Consider the following 25,360-nt stretch of genomic DNA (forward strand, 5'->3'; position numbering starts at 1 on the left):
TTCTCAGAAGTGTGTGCTTCCTGTCTCAGTTTTTGGGGTTTAAGCAATTAAGTCCTTGCTTGTGCTTATTGCCTTTTCATTAAAAAAAAAAAAAAATTCCTAATGTTTGGATTTTGGTTAAAAATTTTTGTTTGTTTGTTTGTCTTTGTGTGTAGTGTTTTACCTCCTTGATTATTTGGCATATATTTTATTTAGAATAGCCTGTCTTTTGGCAGCACTGCATAGGAGCATGTTGCTGATGCTTCTGAGCTAACAAACCACTTACCTGGTACCTAGGTGGTTCCAGCTGCTGTGCAGAGTAAGTGGGGCTGATAAAATAGAGCTGGTAAGAATTTGCCCCGTGCAGTGTCTTGTAGCCAAATCTGTGCAGGGCAGTAGGTCCTCTTTGCATGTTGATATATTTAGCAGTGCAGGGTTGAATGAGTGTTGTGCAATGTATGTTTTCTACTTGTGGCTGCATTAGCTTCCCTGAAATTTTGTTTGGAGATTTATTTCTTTTAAAAAGCACACATTTAGCATATCATAACAAGGTCTTTGGCTGATTTGGGGTGAAAGAAGTGTATAGTTTTACTAGTATTGATTAGTAAGAATACATGTTAAAAGTGGATTTGTTTTTGTGTGTGCTGTCCAAGTCTCTATTGGCTTACCTTTTGTTGCCCTTCTTGGGATGGAGGAAATGAACTTTTTTTGCACTCAAGCTTTCCTTGCTGTTAATACTTGTGATCACAAAAGCACTTATTTCTTAATAGTGGCAACCTTTGAATGGTCTCATTTGAGCTGGGACAGTATTGGGTTGATGGCTGATTTCTTTGCCTGGCTCTGAATTGCAGGGACAGCCTGCAAATAAATGCTTTGGGTGAGATCCATGTGGAAATTTCCAGTGTGAAGATGTAGGGGTAGAAAAACACTTCCTGTTGACAGAGTAGATTTCCTTACCTGACAGGCAACTTTTGAGCTTAAAAGTGCATTATACAAGGTTAAAACAAATTGTAGTGGTTGAACTCAGAGAGATGCAGGAGTAACACTTAGAGACCTGGAGCATATGGATAGGTCTTGTGGTGAGAACCACAGAAAAATTACCTAGGTGGGCTTGAGTTTTATTTTTGCAGCTAACCTGTTATGCCCAGATTCCCTGTAAGCCCTTGACTGTCCTTTAGTGCACTTACAACATCTAAGTGTAACACTCCTGGCTGCAGTGCTTGTTCCAGATTTTGATCACTGATAAAACAGTGGTTGAACAAATATCCCAGTAACTGAGCTTTATCCTGCATCTGCATAATAATGTCTCTCTGAAGTTCAGCTGTAGTAATCTGTGTGATTGCAGCAAATTTGTGTACTTAGACAGAAATTTAGCTTTAGCAGTCCGTTCTTCTCCTTCATGATAGGTACAGCAGACATGTTTGAGACAGGGCTTGTGCTTCCTGAGAAGGTAACTGGATCCAGGTGCTTGTGGTCTGCAGCTGGATGTAATGCTTTGTGTGCTTTGACTCAAGACCACTTGATACATCAGTATATTAACATTTATAGTTGAGTAAATGTGCATGTTGACGACTTATCTTCTAAAAATTGATTGATACCTGTGTATCTACATAGGAAATAAATATGTGGCCTTAGACTAGTGCTCTCTACCTATTGCAGTCAGAACTTTTTTTTTTTCTCTCCAAATCATTACAAGCTACAAGTTGGGGACAGAACAGACTATGGAGCAGGTTACCTTTGGAGGATGGAAAAAGCTTAATCACTGGTGTGGGAGTAAAGAAATTCAGCTATGTAAAATAAGCAGGCATAACTCCAGGGCAGGGATGGAATGTGACAGTGAACTTCATCAGTGCTGTTAGGACCTGAGAACATGTTCCAAGGCTCCATAATAATTAAAGGTCAAATGTTAATGTTTTTAATCCACTTCTAACATCTGGAAGGAATCAAGACAATCTTTGTAGTGTTCACTGACATTTACTGTCTTTGCTTGCCGTGGTCAATGGTAACTTGGATATTTGTGTAGAGTCCTGGAAAGTTATCCTAACTCGTGAGAATTCTCTTTTCCTGGTAAGATCAGCTAAGCAGGCCCTCAGGCTGGCCTGGGTGCTCTCTGGGCTGCACACAGGTTCCCATGGTGGCTTGCCAGAGCAGGAAGAGATTTCCCAGGTATCTGCTACCAGCTCTTAGGGGACACGAAACCTGCTGCAAACTTGTTCCTCACATCTTGTCTCTCTGCTCCCTCTCCCTTTTTATCTTCCAGCACAGAAATTGATCAGTCATGGCGGGTGATGCCATCATGGTCATGAGGGGCCTGACCAAGCTGAGCAAAGCCATCCTGGAGACCCAGGCAGGGCAGCTCCGGCAGGTGCTCCTCGGGGGAGATGCAGTCACCATTGCCAGGACTCTCCAGGCTGCTGCTGAGGAACAGTTCAGCTCTGCCCTGGGCAAGGTGCAGGTGAGAAAAGCTCTTTGAGCACAGTCTAGTCTGTTTTGCATTTTCTCCAGGTACTTTTTTTGGTTTTGTTGTGTGAGTGTCACATCTTGAATGAGAGCCTAGTTCTAAACTGTGGGATTGGTAATAGTAATGTTGCAGTGCTCTGGGAATTCTTTGGAATCTGTGGTGTGTGGAAGGTGCTTGGACAGGAATGGGAGGGGAATGTTAGTGTTTCCTTTCCTTTCCTGAGTGTTTAAGACATGCTGAATAAGAGAAGTGCTCTATTTGTCCCATCTTGTTAAAGATCAAACTCTTGCTAAGATTGGTCAGCCACTATGTTATTTAGAGTCTCCTTTAAACTTTGGGCATTGATTTACCTCTCTTTTAGAGTGCATTGGATTTATCTCAGTGCTGCTTCCTTTCTTGGCAGAATTGGTGCACGTGCTATTTTTCAGAGTGGCTCAGGGTCAGGTGTTTGCACATTCACCACTTAGAGCCCAGGCTGGATTTTTGGAACTGGCTTTCAAATGAGGGACATAAGGAAAGGCAGACAGCAGCTTCTCTCATCAGAGGTGGGATAGATTTATAAGAGCTTCACATCTGCTGTGCTGCCATCTTGTGAAAGCAAGGGGTTTATCTGTGGTACTTCTCTCTTATCATCCTCTGGAAGGGGTGTGTAGCTCAGATGTTCATTTTTGAAGCAGAAACTAAGGAATGAGATTTTGATGGTTTTTATGCAATGAGCAATCTATAGCTTTAGTCCTAGAATCTGGGCCAGTGTTTTCTTGGTTCTATTTAAGCTTGCAGTAGAACTAACTTGCATGTTTATTTGTGGGATAGTGCTTTGTCTTGCACCCAAGAGGAGAGATGTTCTGTTTCTGTGCATGTTCCTCTGCACAAGAGAAGCCCAATGGGCACAACTGCAGAACACTTGTCCTGCTTTATGTAAATGGATTCCAAGAGAAGCTCCTGTCAAAGCAGAGCTCAGTAAGAAATATAAACATACAGCATTTTCTGTTTTGAAGAGAGGAAGATCTTTTACATTAATTGGCAGTGGTTTAGCTGTCTGGCATGTTTCTAAAAATTCAATTATGGAGGTAAGAAAGCTTTCTTGCTTGTAATCACTGGTCAGTACTGTGAGCCACAGTCCCCATCTGTAAACATTTCTCCTCTCCTCCCCCACTGTGATGTTGAGGTTCAGAATAGTATGAGACCTGCTGAATAACAGGAAAGACCATGTTCTGCTTTTTCTCTAAGGAAGAGAAATGTAATTAGTATTTAGGAAAGAGCCCAAAATATGTTGCCTGCTTACCTGACCACAGCAGGATTTAAAATCCTGTTGATAGCCTGTAATAGTCATCAGTTATTTTATGGCACTGCCACTGCTGAGATAGGTAACTAGAGATAATGCTCTGCTGTTGATTTTTATTTATGTATTTATTTTTGACTGAAAAGTGTTAAAAAATATGTGGACTTTGTGGGGCAGCTTTTGCAAGGTTAGGACAGAAAAGAGTGTCAGGAGAAGCTTGCTTGGAGTGTTGCTGTGCCTGGTGCTGTTATCCTTGCTCCAGGCACAGAATTTTATTTATTTTGGGATGACAACACATAGTTTGGTGGTTGAATAATGGAATGTGTTTTGCAGTTGGTGGTGTTATGACTGTGAAGGGCAGAGCTTACTCTGCCTGTAAGTAGGTATCTGGTATTGCTTCAGGTGGCTTTGGACTTGGAAGTGCTCATGTTGGGTGGCTGCAAACAGGGTGGGAGGAGAGAAAACAACATTATTCTGATGTGATATTGCAGCTCCAATCACCTGTTGTTTCTGAGCAGTGCACTGCTTCTAGTGAACTCCATATTTAGTGACCCTTTCTGGCATGTATGGTAAAACAGGGTGTCTCCAGTTATGGATATCTGAGAAACTGTTAAAGAATTTGTCTATCAGTGGAGTTAAAAGGTTGTCAGGGATTCCAGGCAACATCAGTGTCTCTTCCTTTCTTTCTTGTCTCTTACTGTGAATGTCTGCAGTGCCAGTCTCTGTCTGTACAATTCTTCACTGTGGAGACATGACACCCAGCTGCATGCTCATCTCTGAGGACCATGGCTGGGTAGGGAGCAAAGTTTAAGATCTTTTCTTCAAGTGTTTCAATTCTTGTTTGCAGGAGCTTGGCAAACAGCAGGAGAACTTCACTGACCTTGGTGAGGATTTTGGGAAAGACTATGACTTCTCAGCCAGAGAGCCATCAGATGCTCCAATGGACTTCTCCACTGCCCCTGGCAAGCCTCAGGAACACAGCACTGAAGGCCCTGCTTATTCCTACACAACAAATGGACCTTTTAGAAATATTGATGAGACTGGAGATTCTGGCATGGGTCAGAAGCCTTTCCCTCCCAAAGTGGATGCAAGGTTATTTGGAGGCATTAGGGACCCTGGAAATCCTTTTGCTACTGCCTTTGGACAAAATAGAGCTTTTCACCAAGACCATTCCTCTGTTGGTGGATTAACAGCTGAAGATATTGATAAAGCTAGACAGGCCAAAACAGGTTCAGGACAGAAACCCTACAAACAGATGGTATGTTGTTTTAGTTAAGGATTCTCACTGCTGTGGTGTCTGTACCAGATTGCCCTTACTCACCTTCTCCTGTTTCTCTCATTTCTTCCTCTTCCACTATTCCCTTTTTTGGAGGGAAAAGAGGGAAGTGTCAGTGCTCATTAACCCTGTGATATTTGTTCTGTCAATAGCTTTTCAGTCTCTCTTTCCACACTTGCTCCCTCTGTCAGATAATCTGATGTGAGAGGATGTTTAAAAAGTGTACATAGGCTTAGAATTGGACCTAAGCTCCTCACAGTGGAGGCTGTGGCTTCCTGTGTGGCATCCTGCAGTTGTGGAGGTGGAGGCAATGCTGCCCTGAGCATAAGGAGATTGGAGAGTAGCACAGCTCACAATTTTCACTTTAGTGCTTCATGCCCTGGTGTGAGTGCAGAACCCACAGTGCAGACACGTGTCACCTGCTCTGACCTTGTGTCCCTTCCCCACATCCAGTATCAGATGCCACTGGGCTCACTCCCTCAGGATATTGATGTAACTGTACACTTAGCTGCTCCTGCTGTGTGGGGGGGAATTGTCTGCAGTCCTGTGAATTACAGTTCTGTGAATCTGATCACCCTCCATGAGTTCTAATGCCATGCATGGAAAGGAGTTTGGGATAGCATTGTGTGGCTTCTCCGAGTTCCAAATACAAGGGCTGCTGAAAGTTAAAAGTGAAAATGGGGTTTCCCAACATGGTTATCAGCTCTTCTGTCTTTCCCACCCTCCTGTGCTCTGCTCAGTGTGTATTTCAGTTCATGATGTGTCCGTTCTGAAAATCTCAAGGGTTCAAGGAAAGCTTTCTGCAGCATGAGCTGTTCAAGTGCTCTGGCTTGTGCTCTGACTTTGCAGGTGTCTGAGCATGTGCCCAGTTCATTTGTGGATTTCTTGTTTTGATTTTCCCCCCTGTCTCTCCCCTGCAGCTCAGTGAGCGGGCCCGGGAGAGGAAGGTTCCCGTCACCAGGATCGGCCGCCTCGCCAACTTCGGAGGTCAGTGTGCACTGCCCCCCTTGCCATGGCACTGGCACTGCTGGCACGGCTGGCACGGCTGCCTGTGACAGGGCTCCTGCTCTGCACCCCTGGGGGTTCCACTGCCACCCTAGCAGCAGTTCAGCTTGCTGACAGCAAAGTGCTTTCCCACAAACAGCTCGATTTGGGCTTTGCCATCGCTCTTTAGAGTGTGGGGCAGACGATTTGGGGCTGCATGGTAGAGCTGTCATGGTGACACATCCATGTCATTAAAACAGTCTCCCTGTTTTAATGGGAGACTGAGGTGCAGGCTGTTCCCCAGCCTGTACAAATACCCTGCTCCTGCACATGTGATTGCACTTTGAGGAGCCTCTCCCAGTCCTTACAGTTTGCTGTTACTGTCAATCAGAAACAGCTGGAGCAGCTGTTATTCTAAGTAATCCTTCCCCAATCTTATCCTTGCTACTCCTCTGAACAGTGTTTAAATACAAAACATTTCCTCCTGGTATTCCTTCTTGAGCATGGGGAGATGATAATAGTCAAGGTTTGATTTACTAAACATTGCTTGTAGACCATTTTCTCCCAGGAAGGATGTAAATTCTGAGCTTGTAAGATCAAGCTAGCTGAAACTTAAATGAATTTTACTTGCAGAATGGGTCTTGCTGTATCAAAAAGCAGCTAAATATCTTAAGTAATATTGACAGATGATGCTTATTTAATGTCTTGTATCCAGAATCATCAAAGGACTTAACATGTTCCTAAGGAATTAGGTATCACATATTGCAGGTGGAGAGATGAACACAGCTAGTGCTACTTAGTAATGCTCCTCCTTGGATGAGGAGTCTGTGTGTTGCTGTGGTTGGGTTTTTTTGTGACTCTACTGTTTGGAGATGATAGTGGCCTATCTAGGTTGTGAACAGTCTCTTGTGGCTCTTGTGATTCTCTTCCACAAAATTTGATAGAGAAGCACATGTACAAGGTAGACATCCTTGTGTTACAGATCCCAGAAGAAAAAAAAAATAATCTGTCAAATCTAATTCAAATCTATTATTATATAAAAAAACAATTACTATGTCTCTGTGTGTCCTTTTGTCAGAGTAACAGGCACACACACTAGGAGGAGCTGGGGCAGGGGCTGATCCTATGCAGTGCAGAAATAAACAGCAAGTGAATTTTGTGCTAAGTTTTTCATGCTTGTCAGATCTCTTTAACCCTGCAGTCTGTTGCAGGCTCTGACTTCACAGCATGCTTATTATTCCTTAAGGGAAGCAGGTTCATGATCTGCTTTTTGCAGTAACAAAGCATTACTTTAAAACTCACTTACTGTTCTCAAGCTCTGGTAGCACACAGGTGTCCATTCTAATCTAGCCCTGAATGTTAGGAGAGGTATCACAACACCTTTAGCTGTCATCTTCTGAGCTCCTCTGTTGCTGCCTGCTGACAGCTGGTGGATATGAAGTGGCACATGACCAAATTTTCTGTGAACTTTGGGTTCCAGTGCTGTTGGAATTGTTAAATTGTTAGCAGTTGTTAACAATTTAATAGTTGTTAAATTGTTTATGTTCCAGCTTTAGGCACCCAAGTCTGTTGTGGGAGGGAAGGCTAACTCATCCTTCCAGGGGAAGTATAACCTGTGTTCTCCTAACCTCAAGGTAAAAACCAAAACAAACAGCCCCATCAGACCAAAACCACTAAGGGAGAGTAGGAAAGAAAGAGATTGCTCATAAGCAGTATCTCCTGACATCTCTGTGTCATTTTTTTTTTTTTGGTCTTGCTACTCTCTTCCAGTTGTCTGCTTTATATGAGTAAAATGGCTGGCAAGAGAGAGTGCTTGCTTTTAGAGGGCTGCTGCAAAATTCTTTTGCAGAAATTGCTCAGATTCTCTGGTTTCTGCAATCTCTTGTTAGCATTCATTGCTTATCTTTCCCTCTGATTTTTAATTTGCAACAGCAAAGAGAAACAGTACTGTCAGTACAGTGGCTTAGCAAACAACAGATATGGTCTAAAGGTAATTTATTTCAGTTTAAGATATCGCTTGGTATTATTGTGGGACTTTTTACAAGGACCTCTGGTAACAAGATGAGGGATAATGGCTTTAAACTGACAGAGGGCAGGCTTAGATTAGTTATAAAGGTTATTAGTTATAAAGGAATAAATCCATTATTCAGAGGGTGGTGAGGCACTGGCACAGCCTGCCCAGAGAAATTGGGAATATCCCATCTCTTGAGGTGTTGAAGGCCAGGTTGGATGGGGGAGGATAAAGAAATATTGCAGGAAACATCACTGTTAACCTGTGGGATATTAGTGAGCCAGCTGTGTCCTCACTTCCTAGGGCATTCAAATGATGAGATTCAGCCAAGGAATGGCAGAGGTGGGGGGTGATTATTTCCTGCTCTGCTGCCTGGCTCCTCACATTACCTTAAAAATAACTAAGGGCAGGAGGCTGCTCCATATCTGTGAGGGAATGTGGCTCAGAGCAAGGAAACTTTTTGTGTGGGAATTTTCTTGTGTGCTTTGGGATGCCATCTTCAATTGAAGACCAAAAGAAATCATTCAATCATTCTGGGAAATAAAGTGGTTGAGGTGGATTCTTCACCTACAATCTCCACACCAGTCAAACTAGCATTTGATTGTTTTTTTAATAAAGTCAACTTTTCCCCTTTATTTCTATTTTAGAACAGTATTATTTTAATGTTGGATAGGATGTTGAGTAGGTCAAAACCAGAGTTCATATAACTTTTCTGGGGTTCAGATAGCTGAATTCCCATGCTGTTGGCATGATCCCATTCCTCCTCCTGTCTCTGCATGTTTTCTTTCATCCTCTCCAGTGTTACAGGGAGTGTTCAGCTGTGTCTCAGCCATGATGTCAGGACACTCTGGTGAGTGATGGACAAATTAGCAACAGGAGGCAGAAATACTTGGACAGCTGAGTTTGCCTGGCTTCTCACCTCTTCTGTGGGCAAAGAACATTTTACTGGAAGGATTGAAGATGATGTTTTCCAACACTTGCCTGTAATACTGAGCTAATATTGCTCTGTGATCAGCACAAGATCCTCTACTGAACCTCCTAGTCCTTTATATGTATTTTTGTTTGCTTCTTGCAGCAGCCAGAGTGACTGCTGGTAGGTGTATTTATAGTACTAAATAGCATCCTTGATTTTTATTTATTTATTCTTCCCAGGATTGTAATTGACAAAACAGATTTCTCTGCAGTTTTTTTGTTCCATGCTTGTTTTTTAGCCTGATGGGTCATCAGTTCCACTACTCAGTTCTTGATTTTTTTATATTTCCATTCTCCCTTCCTTGCCTTATTTGACTTTTCTAAGCTGTTCCTGTCTCCCTTCATCATATTCCTGGTTTCTAAGTTTATTATTTTAATGATATAATAAGATTCTTTTGCAATAAAGAAAATTCAGGAAGCTGGTGGTGAAGCCTAGATTTAATGTGATTTATAACAATTTTGAAAACAAAAAAAGCAAAAACCTACTCTGTTGAGGTGTGTTAGTAAAGTATATACAGACCTGACAGCTGTGAGTGGTAAGTGGATTGGGTTTGCTTGTCAAGCGTTTGGCTGCAGGGAGAAGCTTCCAGAAACTTCCCCTGTGTCCAACTCCAAGGTGGCTCCAAGCCAAGGCCATCAGCAGTGGTGGCAGAGCCTCTGGGATAAGAGTTAAGAAGGGAGGAAAAAAATCCAGAAAAAATTGCAGCTGGAGAGAGGAGTGAGAGAAACAGCCCTGCAGGCACCAAGGTCAGGGAAGGAGGAGGTGCAGAAGGTGCTGCACATGCTGGAGCTGAGATTCCCTGGCAGCCTGTGGTGAGGCAGCTGTGTCCCTGCAGCCCATGGAGGAGCCCCAGGGAACAGATGGATGCTTGAAGAAAGCTGTGAAGCCCCCACAGGAGCAGGATTGCTGGCACAACTCGTGGCCCTGCAGGATTGCACCCTGTGCTGGGTCTGTGCAGGCTGTGAAGAACTGCAGCCCATGGAGAGGAGAGGACTCCCTTTTGGAGGAGTTTGTGGAGAACTGTCTCCTGTGGGAGCCACCCCACACTGGAGCAGGGCAGAGTGAGGAGTTCTCTCCTGAATTCTGCTCCTCCCTCCTCAGGGAGAGAAGTTAAACTCGGGAAGAAGGGAGGAGTGTGGTATTCACATGCCCTGTGAACAGGGAGAGATTTCGCTTTCTCAGGATTGTCCTGAGAGAAGCAAAGAAAAGAATGACCAAAACAATTCTTATCTCATCTGCTGCTCCTGTGTTTGTGCCCATGTAGAATGTGCTCTGGAGATTGTTTACCCAAGGTGATTGCTGGATTGGATTCTGGTGAGGGTGTTGGGATTCACTGACCAATTGGATCCATGTGTGGGTGTCAGGACTCTCAGACAGAGAATCACAAGTTTTTTGAATTAGTTAGTGATAGTTCTTGTTAGTGGGATATAGTGTAATATAGTTATATTATAATATAGTATAATAAAGTAATTAATTAGCTTTCTGATATCATGGAGTCAGATGCCAGTCATTCCCAGAAGCTGGAGTTCTGCACATCATTCTTCCTGCTCAAGGGCACCTTGCAAAGCTGACAGAGGAGCAGAAGGAATGTCTTTTATGATTTAGTATTAATTTCTCATTATCCCACTCTGATTTGATTGGTAATAAATTGAGCTCATTTCCCCAGGTTGAGTCTGTTTTCTCCATGATGGTGATTGCTGAGTGATCTCCCTGTCCTTATCCTGACCCATGAGCCTTTCATTATATTCTTCACTGCCCTGTCCAGCTGAGGAGCTCTCAGTGTGTGCTGTGTGGTGAATGTGGTGTTTTACCTGACCAAAACCAGGGCACAGCTGCTCCAGGGGAGGCTCTTGCTCCCACCCTGTGCTTGGCAGGCTGAGCAGTGATAACAGCCCATTCAGTTCCTGGTTTTTTGTTGTCTCAGTTGCTGAGCAGGAGGCTTTGCCCTGAACAAAACTGGTTCCAGATCATCCCTTGATAGGCTTGGTTTGAAGTGCACCACATGCTGCAGATGCCTGGAAAATATTCTGAGAGCCACTCTGCTGGTATAGAACCAAGGGGCATTTTCCAGGCCTGAAATAATCTGCATGAAGTGCAAAATGCAGGAGAATGACTTTATAGAGGTACTTAAGGATATTATTTTTTCAATCCCCGTTGAGCACTGCTGAGAAGTGTCCCAAAATGAATAATCTTGGAGGAAATACACCTCTTGCAGACAAGGGAAGTGAAGGACATCAGGAGTGTCCTGTGCAAGTAGATTAGTGGCCCAGGGGAGCTTCTGCAGCACTGCAGGTTCTTTGGAGGGTGATTTGATAAAGACAGTTTCAGAGGGGAAGCAAAGCAAGCTCCATGTTCAAGCACAGCAACAAGAGGAGTTCATTCAGGGCTCCCTGCTGGCAGGCAGATGTCCTGTGCTCCTGGGAAGCAGCACCTCAGCATCTGTAGCAGCTACTTGGGAAGGCAAGCACCTCAGCCCCAAACATCCACCCTTACAGCCTCCTTCTTTTCAAGCTTGACTGCTAAGCAGCAGCAAACACTGTGATTGTAGTCTGAAGATGCTTGAAGCCTTTGTTTAAACTTCAGATCTTTAAAGCTCACAGCTGTTTAACCATGCACTTGTTTTTGCCTGACTTTATTTAGTTTATCTAAAACTGTTGTTGATTGGTGATTTGGGTTCATTTTTTTTGGAAATTGGACAGAGTGAGCAGTGAGGAAGTTGTAAGAGCACCTATTGAAAAAGCAGCTCTTTTTCTAGTGCAGTCTGCAATAGATGTACAGATGCTTACCTGTGCACATTTATGAGAAGGAAGGTGCAAAACACTTTCATCTGTAGTCTGATCTTGCCCACACTGATGTAAACCCAAGCTGCTTTTAAACAAGCTGTAACTTCTTCTGCTTTATTCTGCATGACAGAGTAGAATCTGGTTCCTAGATTTTAATTTACCTTTGAAGTGGTTTGTGTCTTAATGATAAAGAGATTAGAAACTTCTGATATGTTTTATTTTATGTCCAGGAAGTAAATCTGGTAATTTTTAATTTTAGACATTGAACATAGAGCCTATAGAAGAAGATGTGATGTTTTTACTCTGAAACCAATTACTGCCAGTCAGTTCAGTCTAGCTCTGATACAGATCAAGCTGATTTATGGTGGGGAGCATTGTTGTGGAGGTGGTAAAAGTGGATCAAGGCCAACAGAAATGTTCTGTGAGTGGTATTTAGTCTAGAAAATCACATCTTATTGATGAGATATGCATTTATTGGCTTCCTGTCTGACTCTTGGTACTGCCTGCTCCAAGTTATTGTATTGTATGTGGAACCTGGTTGGAAATGATCATGTATCAGCATTTTAGTAGGTGTTTATGCTGTGTTTGAAAAGCCTTTTTGCTTGTTTTCTCTGAAGCCTAGGGGTATTTTTCTCACTTTGTTTAGCTAATAAAATCTCTGGATTTCTGGTGCAAAACACTTGTTAATTGGTGATGCATGGTTTGCCACAATTGAAGAGTCTACACAAGATAGTTACTAACATCAGACTTCCTTCAGTGCTGTGACTCTATAGAAAAACATGCAGAAAATATAGAAATTTCTTTTTAAAACCCCAAACCAAAACCATCCCACAAAAACCCCCACCAAACCAACCAAAAACCCCAAACCCCAGCCACCTTGTAATGTCATTGATGCCTCCTGTGCTTCACCTTATGCAGGATTCTCTGGCCCCAGTGCATGCAGTCTGTAAGATTAAAATGGAGCTGTTTGTGGAGCAGACAAACTATACAAGCCTGGAATTGTACTGGGAGAGGAGGAGTTGTAATTGTCTGGTGGGAGAGAGGAAAAGCTCCAGTGCAGGATCAGGGTCACCTTGTTTGTGGCCAGGCTTGCTCACTTGAGTCTACAAAACTTGTGCATGTGGTTCTTCCTGCACACGTGCAAAATGCCATGTGCTGGACAGCTCTGCTTCCTTCATTGTGCTGACTTTGCTCCCTGGTTCTTTTACCTGGGAGGTTTTCCAGCAGTGCCTTAAGGAGGGCTTGGGGTGCTTGGAAAGCAGGTGCACCCAGTTCTGTCAGCAGTGTGGGAGCAGAGCACAGCAGGATGCACTACTGCTGAGGAGATTGGAGCAGCACCATCTGTTCTGATTGCCCACGCCATTTATTATCCAGAAAAATAAATATTTTGATATTGGGAGGGCAGTGAGACCTTTGGTTGTATGATTAGATCTGTGCCTCATTTACTCTTTGGTGCCTTTGCTGTGGTTAGCAGAGGCAGATAATGCTGCTTTTGTACTCCTGTAACCTGTGGCTGTGGAACCTCCCTGCAATTCACTGCCTGACAGGGTGATAGTGCATGGGCAGTGCTGTGTTTTGTCTCCTGGTTTTACTGCTGTGTGGGATTGCTCCCCAGCCCAGCTCCCTGCACTGCAGGTTGCAGCACTGCTGGTGTAAGGTGAGCCTTGGGGTAAAACACGTTTCTGTTCATCACAGTAAATGAGCTCATGGAAGGAGGAGGCAGCTAATGAGCACAATTAAACCTAAAGCTGGACAGCAAGGTTGCACAACTTTACACTCTGTTGGCAGTGGCTTCATCCTAAATGATGCTTTTCCTCCTGCTGTTGTGGCACAATGGGCAGTGAGAGGGATTCTGTTCCTTCTTGAGAATTGTACTTTGAGAACCATGTTTGTGAGAGTTTTGGCTTCTTTTTCTTCCCTTTTTTTGAACTCCATGATTTGAGTCTACAGCAGGACATCAGCCAGAGCACCAAGCTCTGAGTAACACTTGTGACATGCTTTATAAAAGCCAGATGTTCCCAGACTGGCCTAGCCTATGATTCCTGGCTGGCATGCTGGGCTGAAGAAGTTCAGGAGAAAACTCTTCAGTGTCCAGTGAAGATGGCTCCATTGCAAAGGCCAGGATGTTCTGATAGAGCTGTTGTGCATTTGAATGTGTGCCTTAAAGTTCATTACCAAAAATGCTTCTGTATGTGGCTTGGAAGGTTTTTTCATTCTGACTTGAGTCTTTTTCTTGTTATTTTAAAGGACTGGCTGTTGGTCTTGGCATTGGGGCCCTGGCAGAAGTGGCAAAGAAGAGCCTTAGACCTGAGGAACGCAGTGGTAAGCCATTTCCATGTCCTTCCATTTTCTTTCTATCTTCCTCTTTATTTTATTTTTAGACACAGTTTACCTGCATTTGCAAAATTTGTATTCTTTTGAAGGCTGGGTAGTGAGACAGAATAACAGGGGATATGGGTAGTTCTTTTATTTTCAATATTATTCTTCATCTCTTGGCTCTTCTCCCATCTCAGTGCACCACAGCCTCACTACATGGACAGAGGTCAGAGGAATAGTCCAGAGAATGTGTTTGTGCCAGCACAGTTTGTACAGCTTTACTTTCCCTGAGGTTCAATACTATCCCTGGGCCCATTCTTTTAACAATTCTTTTTAAACTGTTCAGTGAAACAGTGCATTTCTATCAGTACAGAAACTTTACATGAGCCTTTGTGTCTGAAAGTTTTGTTAGTGTTGCAGTCTGTTTGAAATGAAAGGATGTTCTGCCTAGGAGGAACTTGGAGGATGGCTGTTCTCTTGTAAGAGAGACAAAGCACTTTATGCTCCTGTTAAATGGGAATTCTCTATTTCCAACATCTGTCTTGTGCTGCCTTCTAAAGGATTCTCATAACATGCAAAAGGCTGTGCTATGCAAATTGACCTGATCCTCCTTCCTTTCCAGCTTATGTGAAATTGGAGGCAAAATGTTCCTAAGTTGTACCTGATCATGTTGTGGTGGCTTTCTTCTAAGCATATGTGTTGGTTAAATATTGTGGGGGGTCTGTAGGTGAATGCTTTAGGGCATAGAAAATTCAGGTGTGGTTCTCCAGAAAACATGAGATTACCCTAAAGTTTGTGGTTCCATTCACTTGTTTGTTATCCAGAAAAAGCTTTGGTGGGACACTGCAGAATGTCAAGGTCTGTTAGGGTTGCTGCAGGCTGTTTGGTCTCCAGCTGGTCTCTGCTTTGCCTGCTGTGATTGTGTGTTTGGGTTACTTCCAGTGACTGGAGGGAGCTGGTGAAAGGTTGAAATACTTGTAGCTAGGCTAGAAGTAAAAATGAAGTAAAATTGTTCCTGGTTCAGAAGCATTACTTTCAGATAATGACAACTGCTGGGTCTTTGTAATTCTACTCTAATTCAGTTCTGTCCTTGTAATTCTACTCTAATTCAGTTTCTGTCTACTCTAATTCAGTTTCTGTCTTCACCCTGGTCATCTTTAGGGGTGGAAGAAGGATGGAAACTGAACCTCTGTTTCAGGAGGTGCTGGAGTGGCTGAAAAATGAAGAAATTTGGAGGGAAAGCACTGAAAAAACAAAGCAACTGAACAAAAAAAATCCCAACCAAAATAAATTCCCAAACCATAAAACAACACTTCAGGATATGAAACACATTCCCATTAGTGGGAGGCAGGGGTTGTGGACAACCTATGACTCTGCTTGTATTTGGAATACCAAAATGCAAATATTAACAGCAAGGCAATACAGAGCAGCCCAGCAGAGAAAAAGGATCCTTGGCACAGAGTTCTTGTTTCTCTCTGAGGTGTTTAAGGATGGGAGGGTTTCTTTGCTTTGATTTAAAAACATGCACTCAGGCAAACACAGCTCATCCTGGAGAGAATCCTTGAAGGCCTTTTGCTTTCAGCACCTGGCATGTTTGACAGGTTGTTGATACCCGTTGGAAGCTGATGATTTGTGTTGCTTTTAACAGAGGTGGAATTGCACAACTGTTGGTATTTCTCTGCTTGCCAGAGTGTTTTCTAATTAGGCACACCCTAAATGAAAACATGAGCTTGCAGAGCTCTGAAGTTTGAGGGAATAACATGAGCTTTGTTCTTCTCTCTTCCAGCATGAAAAGGATTAGTTTTATTTTTTTTTATTATTTAGAGGGCAAAAGACACTTTCTCCTTGCAATAAAGCAACAAGTTTAAACTTTTTATCTTTTATCTTCTTGATGGGGAAATTGCTAAATTGCTATTTTTCTCTGTCATAAGCCTGCTCTACAGTCGTGAATCTTGCTTTGGGAAGAGTGATTTTCTTGAATAAACCTTGATTAAAAAAGGCAGCCATGAGAACTGCCAACTTCAGTGCTAGGCAGGGAATAAGAAAATGACCTGGCTTTTATTTTTAGGTGTTTGTTTGCCTTTCCTTGTTGCTTCCCATCTTGCTGTCAAGTCTGCTTAGATAAGATCTTGGAGCAGTGGTTGTGCTGTAGGGTAATATCAATAATGGAACTGAGAATGGGCCAAGAGCAGCAAGTGTGGAGGTGAGGCAAAAGTGAAACACTTCCATCATTGCACTCTTCTGGAGCTTCTCAGGCAAAAGCCCCAGGAAGGTTTCCAGGTGACTCAGCTGCACCTCTAGCTGGTGTCCTTGGATGTGTTTTCCACAGTATTTTAGTGGTGGGTAGGGCTCCATGAATGAGAGCTCTCTCCATGGGCTCTGCTCCTGCAGAAGTGCACAGCAGAGGAGAGGTGGGTACACAGTGGGAGTCCAAGATTCCATTTTCTTACTGTTTTTTTGACAGTAGCAGCCTGAGCTGTTCTTGGGGAAAATCTCCTAAGTACCTCCACATTCCTTTAAAAATACCCCTGCACCCCTTTCCTGATTTCAGCTCAAGGCATTTGTTCCCAAATTTTGTGGCTGCTAGCACCATGAGTTTGTGCTGGGACCTCTTTGGAGAATGACATATTGTCCTGTTCCTGGGAAGCTGCTGGAGGATGTGATTTCTCTCCCTACTGCTGCAATATTAATAGGAACTTCTTGGCACTCCAGACTTAAACAAGTGGGCTGTGTGTATCCCCAAAGGCATGCCTAAGAATTTCACACTCTCACTGGCATCCTGGAGTAATGAGGAAGAGTTTTCACTTGGTTGCTCTCCTCTTGCCTAGACAGTACAAATTAAAGTGTCTTTACACCTTTAAAATGGAGTTAGAAACACTGGTCCTTTAGTCCCAACCCCTCTGCCAGACACTCCTGAGCTACACATGATCCTGACAGCACAGCTTGTACTTCTTCTTTCCATTGCTGTTATCAGAGGGACTGCAAATTCCTACTCTCCTGCACATTCTAACAATTGTGCTATTGCTGATCTGTTTTTTCCTGCTCAGCTTCCCCATCTTTGTTTAGTATTGGATTGTCTCTTTTTCCATAAACAATTCATTTCTTAGGGACTTAGCCTAGAACAAATATGTCTGGTGCAAGAATTGGTGAATTTCTTCCTTTTCTGTCCAAGCCTGATGTCCTGGACATAAATTCATTCTGCTGCCAAAGTCTTGTAAGGAGATGCAGGTTTTTTTGATTTTTTTTTTTTTGTTTTGTTTTGTTTTTAGTAATGCTTAAGGCCCTAATTCTGCCATCTTTAAGTGGTTTGGCTCATCCTATCTTATTAAAAAGAGGATGACTGACTTGATTTGCAGTTTGAATTCTCCTGGTAGGCTGAAAACCTCCTCTGTCACTGGTGACCTTGATGGCAGCCTCAGTATTTAAAGTTTGTATGTAAATACACACTCGTATGTAAATACAGTAGAAGGCCCACACAGGGTGGGAATGGAAAAGAAGAATAAATTCCCAGGAATTAGAATGAGAGTGCCCAAATAAACAGCTGCTGTTACAAGTATAGAGACTGGGTTCAAGGACAACTTTGTCACTTATTAATGATCTGTCCTGGGCAGTTCTTCAAGCACTGAACAAATGCCAGGCTTGACAGAGCCCTGACAGGCTGGCACTTGGCCTGGATCTGGCCACTTGGCCTGGATTTCTTATCAAAGGCAGTCATGCAATATTCTTGGGTTGTCAGTCAAGTGCTCAGGTCATGTTCCTAAATATTCCTTTGCCCCAAAGTTTCTGTGGCAGATGGTCCTAAAACAAATACAAAGTTTGGTTCACTAGTTCTCCATTTGATGGTGGCAAAGGAGTGATGCAGCAGTGAGTTGCACACAGGTTTAGAAAGGCTCGTGCTGATTCTGAATTTGGAAAGGAAGAAAAAATAAAAGTGGGTCAAGCACTAGGGAGGGTGTCTGCCTGCTGCCTGTTCTGTGGAAGAATTCACAGGCCCAGGCACTGTGGCTGCAGGAGCCTTAATTTCTGTGGCATGTTGCCACAGCTTGTATGTGACTCCTATTTGCATTTTTTCCTTTCCCTAGTGAAACAGGTGAAACCAGCTTTGTGATCTGAAGATGGGGAGGAAATAATGTGAGGCACCAAAAGGTGCCAGCCATCTTTTGGGTAAAATGTTAACTCACTGAAAATTGGTATATTTTTCCATGAACTTGTGGTGGGTTTTATTCCCACTCCCTTTCCACCTAGCCTTGGAAGCCTGTGTCTGTTTTCTCTCTTGCCATTGCCACAGCACTGCTTTTCACTCTTGCTTCCAGGTCACATTGTTGTTCTTTGGAACACTTGTCCCAAAGCACACAAGCAAGAGCTGCTCCTGTGCTTTGGGCTGCCTGGTGCTCAGGTATTGCCCCTGGAGCCTTGACTGCAGTGAGGATTTGGGACTGCCTGTGTTTGGCCCTTTCTCTGATAAGAGTTTAAATTGTCAGGGTTCACTGGCTTCTGGATGTGGCTTTAATCATTAACTAACCCCTTTATTCTGCTGCTGACTCAAAGGAGGATGTTTTTGTGTGCAGTGCTGTGAAGGGAGATACAGCTTTGGTTCAGTACTTTCCCTAGGTCCTGTGTGTCATCGCATACAGGGATCTGCCTCTGCATTGCTAAGGATACAGTTTTCCTGACAGGACACTTGAGAGACAGCTTTTCAAGTGTGTAAAGCCAGATCCTTCTGCCCTGGGTAGCTCACATCCATTATCCAGAGCAAAATGTGTTCTGAAGATTGCAATGTGCTGGAAATGGTGAATTCTGGACCTGTCCTGCTTTTCCATATCTTGCTGTCATGTGTACTCCTGGTGTTTTTATTCCTCTTTTTCCTGTACATCCTTGACTTTGGACAGGGATTTGTAGAGAGAATGTCCCACATGCACTCTCATCCTGCTGCTGTCCCAAAAACAGATGAAAGAAAGAGAGGGATGAAGGGCAGGAGAGCAGCCTGTACCTGCACATCTGTGCTCTGCCAGTGCAGAGTTCTGTGGAACCACTTCTGCAGGGAAGGTCTGTAAGCAATCCAGCTGCTTGCAGGGACTGAGGGGTGTCTGTCAGATCAGTAACATGCTTGGCACCTCAAAAAAATGGTACCAAGTTGTGGGAGCTACCAGAGTTCAGACAGCAGCTACTTCAGTCTGTCTCTGTTATTTCTCCTGTCCCCTGGCCAGTCTAAGTCCCTCTGTGTACCTTCCTGAGAGATCCAGGAGAGGATCTCTGGCTGCTCTGGTCAGCACAGGACACACCACTCATTTCCATCTGCTGCCTGAGATCTCCAGGGCTGTTTTCATCTGCTGTGCCTTTTTGGGTGCTGCTTATTGTTTAGGGGGGCTTCAGCTGTTCTGTCTTCTGTTCCTCTAAAATATTCTAAAAACAGTGTAGCTGCAAGATCAGCATGTGAGCTCTGCAGCCTGGCTGCAAGGCTGCCCTTGCTCCTGCTTGGCTGGCTGTCAGCAGGAGAGGTGGGTGGTGTCTGTCTGTCTGTCCCCTCTGTCCCTGCTCCACTGGGCATTGCCCTGGATGGGAGCTCTGGGCTGCTTCTCCCAAAGGAACCACAAATTAGAATCAGGGGCTCCTTCCCCTCTCCCTTAACAAAAATAAAATAAATTAAAGTGCTTCTTATGCCACACAATGGCCCTGTTGCCTACTTGGAACTGTGGCACTGGTGTGTGCATGGCTGTGTGAGCTCTCTGAGGCTTTACACATGTTGGGGACAGGAAAGTGTGTTTGAGTGTGTATGTTTTGGCCTTGTTCTGGGTCAGCTTCCACATTAAGAGGCTGGAAGAGTTCTTCCAAGGCTTTTGAGGATTCCCCCTTGCTGTGGCTCACTCTCACTGCCCTTCTGAGGCTGTGGCTGTGCTGCAGCCCGTGGTGTGGGACTCAAGCCACCTTTGCACAGTGTTTTAGGCTGTGCTGCCTGGCACAGTCAGTTCAAGCACCAGCATTACCCAGGATCCCAGACAGTTTGCAGAGCAGCACATTCTGGGAGGCTGTGACTTGCTGCTCCTGGCCATCAAGCCAACAATGTCAAAGTTGTCCCAAGGCACATGTACAATTCAGTCCTGGCTTGCAGTGAAGGCACTCAGTGCAGTCCTGGTTTGATTTCCCTAGGGAAGGGCAAATCTCCTGTTGATTGTGGGCTTGCCAAGGGTGTTCTTCACTCATACCCTCTCTCCTTTCCCTCAGGGAAGAAAGCAGTGATGGATTCCAGCCCCTTCCTGTCAGAGGCCAACGCAGAAAGGATCGTGAGGACCTTGTGCAAGGTGCGGGGAGCAGCACTGAAGCTGGGACAGATGCTCAGCATTCAAGGTGAGTGTCCTTAGCACAGGTCCCCAGCTGTCCTTAGTGCTGCCAGCTGTGACACAGGGTCAGCTGGCTGCAATCAGGCAGTGCCCAGTGAATGTGGAGACTCTGAACAAATGGCTTTGTCCTGTGAGAGCAGTGATGGAAATGTTTGAGTTCCATCTAATCCCAGTATGAAATAAATAGGTGCATGCACTTAGACACCACCACTTTCTCAGTGTCCTTATTGTAACTGAAATTGGTTGACAATAGGGTGACACCGTGAATTTTAGTGTCTGTGTTACAAGCAGAGCTGTATTACACTAATTGCAGGTGTCCTGCTAGAAAGGAGGAGGGTGACAACAAGAATGTGATCCTGTTCTTTGTTCACCAAAAGTGGTCAAGGTTATATCCACAATACTCTCCCAGTATAGCAACCTGATTGTGGCTTACATGCTCTGTGGGCACTGAAGCTTTACTGGAAAGGCCAGTACAGCTGATAATTTATCAGCTATAAAACACTTGTTTCCATCCTGACAAGACTTCAAACTGCTGCTTAACCCATTGAGCTCTGAGGCCAGTGACCACAGGTGGAGGCATGAGTGACATCAGTGTCTGCACTAAAGTGTTGGGGAGTTGGCAGGTGTGCTCTGTTCAAACCTTATCTGCTTCTTTCCAATTTGCCTTGCTGCCCAGCCTGATAGGGAAGGAAAGAACCAGCCAAAAATAGCAGTAAGACTTGTCTGGAAATAGCTTTCAATGTGTTTCTGAAATTGAGTAAGTGTCTGAGTGTTTGAAGTACTCACTTTGCTTCCTTTGTGCTTCTACTTGAATTTTTGTAAGTATTAGCTGATAAGACTGGATCTAGTAGAGTATTAAATACTTTGGCCTTACCAACCAAACAAGATCAATTCACTGTCCCAGAGAGCCCTGACTGGCATTTCATTTGCTAATCAGTTGGTTTAGGGGTTTGCCAGGCTGATGGCCCCCTGGCAGAGCCCAGTGGGAGGCACCAGCTGCTGTGCCAAAGGCTGCCACCCACATGCTGCTTTCTCACCCTCCAGAAGCTGCCAGGTGCCACTGCTGGCTCACAGTGCAGTTCCAGGAGGAGCTCCTGTGCTCCTTGCCTTCCCCTGCCCTGGTATGTGGGCTGAGCAAGCCATGCTTGGAAATCAGCTCTGCACTGAAACTCATCTGCCATAGGTGGGATTAATTTCAGATTCTTCTGAGCTGTGCCTGCTGTGTGCCCAAGGTTGGTCACAGCTTTCCTAGGCCTGGATGTGAGTGCAGAGGAGGCAGCTTTGAAAGGCTGTCTCTGAGGAGCAGAAATGCTCTGGATTTTTATAACGTGCCTGCTGTCTCCTAACATTACACTGCTCTGGCAGGAGTGTCAAATACTTGGTGATTGACTTCACTCTGGTGTCAGAACAGCCTTCAGCAACCTCAGTGGTTGTTCCCAGCCCTCATTTGGACTCTTGCTATAAGTGTGTGGATTCTGCTGTGCCTGGCAGGAACACAGGCCCATGGTGACCTTGCTGGGGGACAGCTGTGCTGAGATAAATCAGACAATGCAGAGTCTCTGTTTCTTGGGATGGCTGTTTGGACAGGAGGGTTTCACACAGGTCCTGCCACTTCATGGGCTTCTCTGGGGCCTGGTGAGTTTGAATTCATTGCTTCTGTCAGCAGGTCTGGGTGTTAACTGGGAGCAGAGGCTTCTTGTAGCTGAGCACAAGTCACAAAGCAATTTCATTAAAACCCCTGACGTCTGTTTGGGGAGTCAGTGGCTTTGTGGGGACCCACATTCCTAAAGGTCCTGCACAGAAAAGATGCCAAGGGCCCCCAGTCATCCTGTGCTGTGGGAGATGGTGCAAAGGCAGCTGAGAGTGCCCTACCTTGGCTCCTGCTTCGTGTTTTGTTCCAGTGAGGCCTCAGCACTAACCACAAAGACGTAAAACCTTATTCATCAGCATGGTGTAAGCCTGGCAGAGCTGCTCCCACAGCAGGGCTGATTTTTGACATTGCTGCTGAGTTTCTGTACAGTCAGCCTGGACTTGCAGGTTCCTTGGCTATTTGACCTTGTGCTCATGAACAAAGGCTGGGGGTGATCAAACACCCCAGCTAAGGATGGATGCCCTCCCAGACTATGGGTGGAAACCCTTTGAGAGCTTTATGGATGTCAGCAGTGAGCAGAATAAGGGAGGTTGATCCTGAATGCCTGTGGCAGATGCTGATGCTTTGACACAAACAGCTTCTGGGAGTCACTCTTAGTGAGATCCCTTCTCCTTTTGCCCAGTCACCCTTGGCAGTGCAGGTGACACTTTGCAGCATGGTGGTTAATACCTCCACAGAGCCCTGAGAATATTTTTGAGTGTGTTCAGAGGCTGGGCAGTGATACAGCATCAGTGACAGAGCAGGTGTTTGTGTCAGTGCACACCCAAATGCAATGTCTCACCTTCCTGTGGGTTTGTAACATCACACAGGAGCTCCACTCACTGCTCCTGCAAAGCCTGATCCTCTCAAAAACTTCTCTTGGCTCCACAGTGGGGTTTTTTAGTGCTTTTAAATGCTGCTATGGCTTCAGTGGGAATTTGTAAATAATGCTGAGTGTTAATGTCACATCTCTGCATTATTTATCTTTTTTGTCCATTCCTTTCCATCCTTCTTCCCAGGACAGTCCTCTTAAAGGTCACTGTTTGTTTCTTGTTTCCTGGGATAGATATAAGGTGGTTCATGCATGTGTATTTAGAGAGGAACAATCAATTTTTGTTTGAATGTCACAATTGCATGTGCAGGTTCAGTTCTCAGGATCAAGGCTTGTAGCCTGGATTTTTCCAGTATTGGGAGAGCAGCAGATAAATCTGATTCCTCTAGAATCACTTATGAAATTAAAAGTTTGCCAGCAGTGGTGGTTTTTCTCTGAGTTGTTGTAGAAGCCTTTGCTGAAGCAGAGGATTAATCTTTCAAGATGCCCCAGCCCCTCCTCTTCTGAGTGTAAATATTTGCTTGCTAAATACTTCTGACTTAAAAGTTTGGGCCCAGCTGTGTTCTCTGCTGCTCATTTGTAGTTGCTCTGTGTTTGGGCAGTTGTGTACAGCAGCAGATGCTGAATCCTGGTTTCTCCAAGAGTTCAGCACTTGTCTAAGTGGTGTTTTATTGCACAGCATTCTGGAGGAGCTGCTGCCCCTTAAAATGCACTGGATTAAACCACAGTGGGAACCTTGGAGCATTGGGATGGCTCTCCAGGGTCCCTTCTGTGACCTGTGTTTCCATGAGGCAGTGGCCTCTCCTAGACCTGGATGCTGCCAGCCAGGAGATGAGTTGCTGTGTGACAGGGACAGAGCATTCTGCTCTTGGCTCTGTCACCAAAGGAATTAAAGAATTACTCCTAAAACCTTCACTGGGGTGTGCCTGGGCAGGACAGCTGACTTGCCTGGGTGCAGGAGCACATTTCTGTGTGTGTGGAAGGATGCAATGCCTGCTCTGAGTGCCGTGTGCTTTTCCTTGGCAGATGATGCCTTCATCAACCCCCACCTGCAGAGGATCTTTGAGCGCGTGCGTCAGAGCGCCGACTTCATGCCCATAAAGCAGATGATGGTGAGGAATATTCCTGAGTGCCTGTCAGGGAAAGGGACAGTGGACAGAAAAACTGTCACCTGTGACATGCCCTAGTAAGGGAGGTGGATGGGGATTTTATAGAATTTTTCATAATGTTACATATTTTCAGTTGGGGGTAAAGTGTGATTCCTTCTCTCAATTGTGTGTTGTCTTTTCTCTCAAAAAATTGGAAGTTTGGGTCTAGACAGAGGGGACAAAAAAAAAAGTGGGATTAACGTTGATATGGAGCAGGATGCTGCCACAAATATGGTTATAGGGTGTTGTTGAGTGTAGCCTCCTCTTGTGTTTCCTCTTCTCTTTTTTGTGGGTCTTAAGGTGGTGTCTAGATATGTCTACATCCCATTTTAGAAACAGACATACAAGCCTCAGTCTGATGGAAAATAACCAGCAGCTTTGCCCTTACCATTTTGGTTAACTTGCCATCAGGAAAACTCAGAATTAAGCTAAGTTTGCTTTTCCCAGTGTTTATGTTCTCTGTAAATTACTGTGTAAAGGGTGATGCCAAAGGAACTGCCAGCACTACTTATCTTCTGCAAGACACTAAGCAGAGCTAGAACTTAAATATGGCAGTCTGGCAGGGTAGCAAAAAAGATGTTAAAGCAGGCTGTGATGTTTAATTGTCAATATTGCCTTAAAGAGAGTCATGCCTGGATTGCTTCTCTTCAGTTTGGCAGGATGATGAAAGAGGAGAAATAGCTAACTCATTTTCTTTGCTCATTTTCTGGAAAATAGCAGGTGGCACCTAAAAGGGATGTTTATATGCCAAGGCAGCAGTTTTTGTGTTCAAGATTTCTGTCCCTTAGGGCAGAGCCCCACAGAGATCTGATGAGCACCTGTAGAGTGCTGGGGCAGCATTGCTGGCTGCACCACTCCCTGCCTTGCTGTGCAATAACAAGGCACAGAGGATCATCTAGAAATCAGGTTATAGGCACTCAGAACTCAGTCACCTTAGAGGAACATGATTTCTAAGACTGAAAGTCTTAAATCTTTGCTTCCCATACCCTGATCCTTTCTATTTATTTGTAGAAAACTCTGAACAACGATCTGGGCCCCAACTGGAGGGATAAACTGGAGTTCTTTGAAGAACGCCCCTTTGCTGCTGCTTCCATCGGTCAGGTTCATCTGGCACGCTTGAAAAACGGGAAAGAAGTTGCCATGAAAATCCAGGTGGGCTTTCCAGAACAGCCATGTCTTGTTTGTGCTCAGAGAAGGGCAGGGGAGCTATGTGTGTGCTGCTAGAGAAATAAACATTTTAATGGAAGTGAAGAAGTGCAAGCTTAGTGGAAAACACAGCAAAGGTTTTGCAGCTTGAGCCAGTCTGAGTCCAGATGAGCAGGAGACATCGCATGGATTTTCACTGTA

At 44.5% G+C, this 25,360-nt stretch overlaps 1 protein-coding gene across 1 annotated transcript in view; it reads left to right on the forward strand.

Moving 5' to 3' along the window:
* COQ8A (coenzyme Q8A) overlaps positions 1-25,360 on the forward strand; it is a 41,783-nt gene that overhangs the window by 8,264 nt on the left and 8,159 nt on the right. Inside the window, exons 2-8 of the mRNA XM_064709511.1 lie at positions 2,240-2,434; positions 4,570-4,980; positions 5,919-5,985; positions 13,997-14,071; positions 20,288-20,410; positions 23,892-23,977; positions 25,025-25,165. Of these exons, the coding sequence (XP_064565581.1) occupies positions 2,258-2,434; positions 4,570-4,980; positions 5,919-5,985; positions 13,997-14,071; positions 20,288-20,410; positions 23,892-23,977; positions 25,025-25,165 (1,080 nt within the window). The 5' untranslated portion in view covers positions 2,240-2,257. The remainder of the gene's footprint in view (positions 1-2,239; positions 2,435-4,569; positions 4,981-5,918; positions 5,986-13,996; positions 14,072-20,287; positions 20,411-23,891; positions 23,978-25,024; positions 25,166-25,360) is intronic.

This window comes from Zonotrichia leucophrys, chromosome 3 (genome assembly GCF_028769735.1).
Source record: "Zonotrichia leucophrys gambelii isolate GWCS_2022_RI chromosome 3, RI_Zleu_2.0, whole genome shotgun sequence".
Classification (NCBI taxonomy): domain Eukaryota; kingdom Metazoa; phylum Chordata; class Aves; order Passeriformes; family Passerellidae; genus Zonotrichia; species Zonotrichia leucophrys.